General features: G+C 42.5%; 1 protein-coding gene across 1 annotated transcript; it reads right to left on the bottom strand.

Moving 5' to 3' along the window:
- Positions 1 to 4,323: 4,323 nt before the first annotated feature.
- Positions 4,324 to 4,956, bottom strand: LOC137824651 (uncharacterized). Its single transcript, XM_068630316.2, has one exon. It carries the CDS (start codon positions 4,954 to 4,956, stop codon positions 4,324 to 4,326), a length of 633 nt encoding a protein of 210 aa, XP_068486417.2.
- Between the last annotated feature and the right edge of the window lie 2,413 nt (positions 4,957 to 7,369).

Below are 7,369 nucleotides of genomic sequence, written 5' to 3'. Positions count from 1 at the left end.
TACACCCATCCCTTACCTCTCAGTCAAATGAACATTGTATGTGGACGGCTCCTCAAACAAGAGCGCATGTGGAGCATGAGTTGTCTGGAGGGGCCCGGTGACTTCCTCTTGGAACAAGCCCTCCAGTTTGGGTACAAGGTCACCAACAACCAGGTCGAGTACGAAGCCTTCCTTGTCGGGCTGAACCTGGCGTACGACATGGGAGCTCAAGAGGTAACTTGCAAGAGCGACTCCCAAGTCATGATCAGACAGGTCAAAGGTGAATTTGAAGTTAAAGAACCTTTGCTCGGAAGGTATTATCGCAGGGTCCGTAACAACATGGCTCGGTTCCAGAGGGCGATGTTAGAGCACATCCGCCAATAGAAGAATAAGCGTGCTGATGCTCTGTCCCGGCTATCAACAACGAAAAAGAAAAGCTACCATAGGTCGGTCATGCAAATCTGGCTGAGACAACCTAGCGTGGCAGAGGCCGAATTCCTAGCGATCACCAACGTCGAGATCGATACTTGGATAACCCCAATCATCGAATATCTTGAACACGACACGTGTAAATTAGAGGAGGAGAAAGCAATGAAACAACAATGTTCAAGGTACACCATGATCAACCAAGACCTATACCGAAGGGGCTACTCGATGTCGTTGCTGAAATGCATCACTAAGGACGAGGTCGAGTATGTCCTCAAGGAGATCCACGAATGGGTATTTGACAGTCATTCGGACGCTCGAACGATGGCTACCAAAGTTCTCAGGGTTGGTTATTACTAGTCAACCCTCTAGGGAGACTGCACAAAATGCGTTAAGAAATGCGCCAAGTGTCAGTCCCCTACACCACTTCAAGCCAGAAGTTCTGCACAGCATGACATCCCCATGGTCGTTCGCCATCTAGGGGATGAACATCATAGGTCCCTTTGCCCCAGGAAAGGGTCAGACAAAATTCCTCCTGGTTGGAGTCGACTATTTTACCAAATGGATCGAGACTGAGCCACTCGTGTCCATTTCTGCCAAAAAAATGGAAAAATTCGTATGACGAAGTATTGTCTGCCGGTTCGGAGTGCCGCACACGATAATAATCGACAATGACCGACATTTTATCAACCGAGGACTCCAATCCTTCTACGATAGCCTCGAAATTAAATCCGTAACAGCCTCGGTCGAGCACCCCCGAAACCAACTGGCAAACCGAGGCTACTAACAAGGTTATCTTGAACGAGATAAAGAAGCGACTCGGCAAAGAAAAAGGTCGATTGACCGAAGAACTCTTAGAGGTCTTGTGGGCATATCGCTGCACCCCCCAAACGTCCACCCAAGAGATACCGTACAACCTCACGTACAGGACCGAAGCAATGATCCTGGTTGAGGTAGGCGAGCCTACCGTCCGAAGGAAGATGTCTGATCTATTCCTGAACGAAGAAAGTTTCTTGGTGAAAATAAACCTAGTCAGTAAGCTCCACGATAAGAGCAAGATTCGAGAGGCAGCATGCAAACTTCGGTCAGCAAGGCGCTACAACACAAAGGTTCGAGTGAGGAGCTTTTAGAAAGGAGATCTCGTCTGGAGAATGAGGAGCGACGCAAGGAAGAATGAAGGAAAGTTCTCGTCCAACTGGGAAGGGTCCTTTCGAATCCGAGAAGTTGTAGCTGGGGGGGCATATCACCTAGAATGAGTGTCAGGCAAAATTGTACCGAGGACGTGGAATATCACGCACCTCAAATTTTATTACAATTGATTAATAAAATTTACGCACTCTTTCTTCATCCGATCATTTTTCCCTCAATAAGGTTTTAGTCTAAGTTCACGCATCTCGCAACCTTGGTTCGGTCTGGACGAAGCCTTAATTGGTGCACCCTGCAGACACCCAGATGACATGGTTCGGTCTAGATGTAGCCCTAACTGGCATACCTTATCGATACCTCACAAACTTGGTTTGGTATGGATGTAGCTTTAACCGACATACCCTGCTGATACCTTACATAATTCGGTTTGGTCTATACGTAGCCTTAAATGACATACCCTACCGATACCGCACATAACTCGGTTCAGTCTAGATGTAGCCTTAACCGGCATACCCTGCCGATACCGCACATAACTCATTTCGGTCTAGTCGTAACCTTAATCTTCTTTGTTTAATTCAATTACCCGACCGCTTACTTAACTTGTTCAATTAATTATCCGGCCGATTACTCAAACTTAATCAATATGCAAGCAAAACGACCATTGTATTCATGAAGAAAGGAAGGAGGAGGCCATACCCCAGCCTCAGAGGAAAAGCGATAAAGGGCCACATCTCGGCCGAAGGAAACAAAATACTAAAAGCCTAAGACTTGTTGATCTTCGCCTTCAGCACCTTCGATCACTGCAGGATGAGTTGCACTCTCCAAGGCCCTCACCTTGGCCCTTGGCAAGATCCGACCCTCAAATACTTCACCTTCAGGGTCGAACTCATTGGACGATGGTGGACCATTGTAGAAGACATAGGCCTTTCGGACGACCTGGAAAAAACTTTGGTTGAGCAACTCCAAAGTTTCGTCAATATTCCTGTCCAACTTCGCCTCAACTGCTCCCTTCTCGGCCTTCAACTCAGAATTCTCGGCATGCAACACCGAGTTCTTGTTGTTTTCCTCCTCCACAACCTTCTTCATGTGGACCATCTTGGTCACCATCTTCGCGACTTGTCGCTCAAGCTCGGCTACCCGACCCTCTACAATTTCTTGCTTGGTGTCCGCCCGAGCAAGCCTCTCCGCGTACTTAGTGTTATTTGCGAAAGATTGCTTCAGGTTGCCCGAAGCCTCAGAGAGCTCATGCTCCAACCGAGAGATCTCCTTGGTATGGTGGCCCCAGTTCTCAGAACCCAGGTGGGCCAAGGCAAGCACACGACACGTCATCTCAATGCTACCGTGCAACAGGTCCTCCGAGAGAACCCCTCGGATGAACTATCGGGTTGGCTCTAGAAGGCTAATCTTAACCCCCCTCGAGAATTGTAAGTCACCCCTCAACACCGATAGGGGTGACATGCAGACCTTCATTGTACGCTCAGGAGTAGAAGGGGGGATCGACCGATTGAAATCATCTGTTGGCGGCGAGTCAACATCAATCGGTGATCGATGAGGAAGAGGCAGTGTCAGCATCAACCCAGGCGAGCGATTTGTCGTGGCTATATTGCCCCCCTCCCTCGGACTCTTCTTACTCTTCCCCGAAGGGCCAGCACCGGTTGACCCTCTCCCGTTCGTCAGGGATTCAATGCTCGGCTTGCCCTTGCGCTGAGCGACCCTCTCCTTTAAGGCATCCAACAATCCCTTCGCCCAAGGAGCATCTTAAACCATGATTTCTGCAACGAAAGAAGCAAAGTTACCGAACGACGCTAGAAGAAACCAACATACTCTTAAAGGCCGCCCAACGAGCTGTTTTCGTTTACACAATTATGAGCTTTCGTGTGGGAAGTTTCCTCGGGAGCCCGTCAAAGAGAGAGAGAATCTCTAACTCCTCGACACTCTCGGTCGGGCGAGGCCACTCCTTAAACTTCAGAGGCTTCCTAGTCCAAGACATCGGAAACCTCGACCGATCGGTTTCATTGAAGAAATACGGCATGGCTCCTGGGCAAACAAAAACTTTAAAAAATCACTCTTTGAATCTTTTGTATGAGGTGGTGAAGGAATTGAAGAGTATGTTGCCCGCCCAATTGATCAGTGAGTGCCACAAAACAGGCTCAGACAGCTGGGAGGTATAATAACTTAGAAAGCAAGAGGGAGTAGGATGAAAGTGCAAAACATCACACGGAAGGCCTGAATGGACGCCCAAGTATTGGGATGGAGCTGGGTAGGAGTTGCATTGAGCGCCCTAAGGACATCAATCGTGAAGTTGTCAAACGACAAGGAAATATGCAAATCTGAAAGGGGACTCGGTAAGAGACCCACTAAGACATATGGTCTCAGTCGCCGAGCACGACTCGACCCTGAAGAAATCGCGACTGGCATCCGCCAAGCAGTGCTGACAGCATCAGCCCAAAAGTACTTGGGCAATGAAGATTCACTCAACATGGTCCTTGCAAGCTCTTCAAGAGACATGTTCTTCCTTTCAACAACTCCATTCTATTGAGGAGTTCTTGGAGCAGAAAAGTTGTGGAAGATTCCAAGCTTTTCACAAAATGAACTAAATTTTTCATTTTGAAATTCTCCACCATGATCACTTCGGATATAACAAATGTTGTTGCAGTTGGTGTTTTACAACCTCTTAGCAAGCTTCTTGAAGGCAACAAAAGCATCACTCTTTGATTCTAGAAAGAGTGTCCAAGTAAACCTGGAAAAGTCATCAACAACAACAAGAGCACATTAGTTTCTCCCAAGGCTTATAGTTCTAGAAGGACCAAAAAGATCCATGTGAAGCAGCTCAAGGGGTTTTGAAGTGGAAACCACATTTTTCAGTTTAAAAGAGTGTTTAATTTGTTTTCCCTTTTGACAAGCTTCACAAATGTGATCTTTCTCAAACTTGAACTTGGGTAATCCTACAACAAGATCCTTAGAAATAAGCTTATTTAAATGCAACATGTGAATATGAGCTATTCTTCTATGCCATAACCATGATTCCTCATGTTTGGTTAGAAGACAACCAAGGGAAGAAGGATGTGAGATATCAAGTAAGTAAACATTGTTGACTCTTTTACCAATCAACAATACTTCCTGTGAATTTGGTTGACGAATTTCGCAGGTGCTGGATTTGAAGGTTACTTGATAACCTTTATCACACAACTGACTAATGCTTAGTAAACTATGCTTCAATCCTTCTACATATTGAACATCATGAATTAGGAAGTTGCTCTTGTCACTAATGGTGCCTCTCCCAAGAATATTTCCTTCATTGTTGTCCCCATAGGTTACATGCCATTCTTGCTTTAAACTAAGGTTGATAAACATGGATTTCTCCCTTGTCATATGCTTGGAGCAGCCTCTGTCAAGATACCACATGTGTTGTTTTTCTATCAGGGGATCTGCATAAGACAAAAGTCAAGCAACAAGATTTGGTCCTCTTACAAACTTGGGTCCATGATCATTAATTGGATGTGTTGAAGCTTTAAGATTCTTAGGAATCCATTTCATAACACCTTTAGGAACATAAAATTTCCTAATTTTGCAGTACCTAACAGAATGGTCTCTTTTCATACAATAGAAGCAAATAACAACCAGTTGTTTCAATTTTTCAACCGGTTGAAATTTCCTGACAGTTGAATAAGGCTTAGAAACACCACTCTTCTTGCTCTGTGGATTAAACCCCAGTCCAGATTTCCCAAAAACACAATTTTGAGATGCTAGGACAATTTCAAAATTTGATTTTCCTTTAGAAATCTTGTCCATAGTTTTCACAAGATAGTGAATCTTCTTCAAGAGATTCACAATTTTCACAAACATTTGAGTCATTCTTCCAAGAAGATCTTTTGTAAGACTGTTTCAGATTTTCAAAATCATTTTTCAAGTTTTCCAGTTCTTCTTCCAAGACTTTGACTCTCTTTTCCAGCCAATTATTCAACCCTCTTAACCTATTGTTTGAAACAGCCAGTTTGTTAGCTTCTTCATGTGTTTCCTTAAAAGCATTGAGAAGTTGACTATAATTTTCACTATCAATAGTAGAGCTGGAACTTACACTACTTGCATCAATTTCTTGCCTTGTCATTAAACATAAGTTTACTTCTTCTTCTTCACTTGAAGAGGAGCTTGAGAAGTTATCATATTAAACTCTTCTTGATTTTCCTTTTTTCGCATGCTTCTTGAAGTTTTTCCTCTCTTTGTTAGGACATTCAATTTTAATATGACCATGTCCACCACATCCAAAGCAAATATATTTGTTAGAATTAAAATTGATAGATTTCTTGTTGTCATACCTGTTGGATAGGTGATTCTTGCTATTTCTCTTCTTGAGGAACTTGTTGAATTTCTTGGACAGCAAGCTAAATGTTTCCTCATCACTTGAGTCTTGACGACTTTTGTTCCCAACAGCCTTTAGTGCAATTGATTTAACACATTTATCCTTATTTTCTTGAAGGTTCAGCCTATCCATCTCCAACTCGTGCTCTCTTAGCTTTCCAAACAATGAGACAATGGTTATGGAGGTGAGATCTTTCGATTCAGATATGGAAGTGACTTTGGGTTGCCATGACCTATCAAGACATTTGAGAACTTTGATGTTGAGTTCCTCTTTATCAAAACTTTTCCCAAGACTCATAAGATGATGTACTATGTGAGTAAACCATTTTTTTACTTCAACAATGGTTTCACCCTTCTGCATTCTAAACAACTCATAATCTTGTATGAGAGTATGCTTTCTTGTATGTGAGTAAACCATTTGTCCCTTCCGGAGTCACCTCAAGAGTGTCCCACATTTCCTTTGCAGACTCACATTGAGATACCCTGAAAAACTCATCAGAACTTAAAGCATATCTGATCATGTTCTTAGCAATGCAATTATATTGAGATTTCTTACTTTCTTGCTCAGTCCATTGGGACCAAGGTTTTTCAGAAATAACTTTTTCATTTTCAACCATGGGAATAAAAGGTCCATTTTTAATTGCATTCCAAATACATTTGTCAATAGATTTAACAAATATTTTCATTCTTACCTTCCAAAATTGGTAGTTCACACCACAAAACAGTGGTGGTCTATTTATAGAAGCACCTTCCCCAAAAGGTAGTTTATCAGCCATCAATTCGGAATTTTTGATCATCTTGAATATCTTTCAAGAACATAGTTCTTGATGTCAATTGTTAGAATTGAGGGCCTTAAACAAGAGGGAAGTGAATTGTTTATAAAAGATTTTCCCAAACTTTGAAGGTATAATGAAAGTCAAAGAAGAATCACAGCCAAAGGAATGAAAGAACACAAGTTATAAAACAATTTTAGTTGAATTCCAGAAATTCAACCGGTTGTTTTATCAGCAGAGTATAAAAACAACTAAAAATAGATACACAAGAGTTAACGGAGAGAAAGAATGACACAAGAAATTTTATATTGCTTCACTCTTATACCAAAAGCTACATCCAGTTCCCAGAAACCACTGGTATCCACTATGCAATCAAAAACCAGATTACAAACACACAACCACCAAAGAAGTGATCTTGATCCCCTAAATAACACACACTTCCTTTGACACACCACAATCACACCACAGATCAGAACACCCTCTGACTCTTTGAACACTAGTACTTACAAATTACAAATGAAGAAGGAAATAAGATTAATCACACCTGGTACAAATAAAATCAAAGTACACAACAAGTCCTACTTCATTTTTAGAGAAAATATCCAAAGCTTTAAGCAATCTTGGAGAAAACTTGATTTCAAAAACTGATCTTGCAAAAACTAATGCTAGGAGCGTAAAATAGAACA

The sequence above is a fragment of the Phaseolus vulgaris genome, chromosome 8, assembly GCF_051622355.1.
Source record: "Phaseolus vulgaris cultivar YP4 chromosome 8, ASM5162235v1, whole genome shotgun sequence".
NCBI classification, from domain to species: domain Eukaryota; kingdom Viridiplantae; phylum Streptophyta; class Magnoliopsida; order Fabales; family Fabaceae; genus Phaseolus; species Phaseolus vulgaris.
The sequence above is the reverse complement of the archived record's forward strand: the minus strand, read 5'-3'. Positions and strand labels throughout refer to the sequence as shown.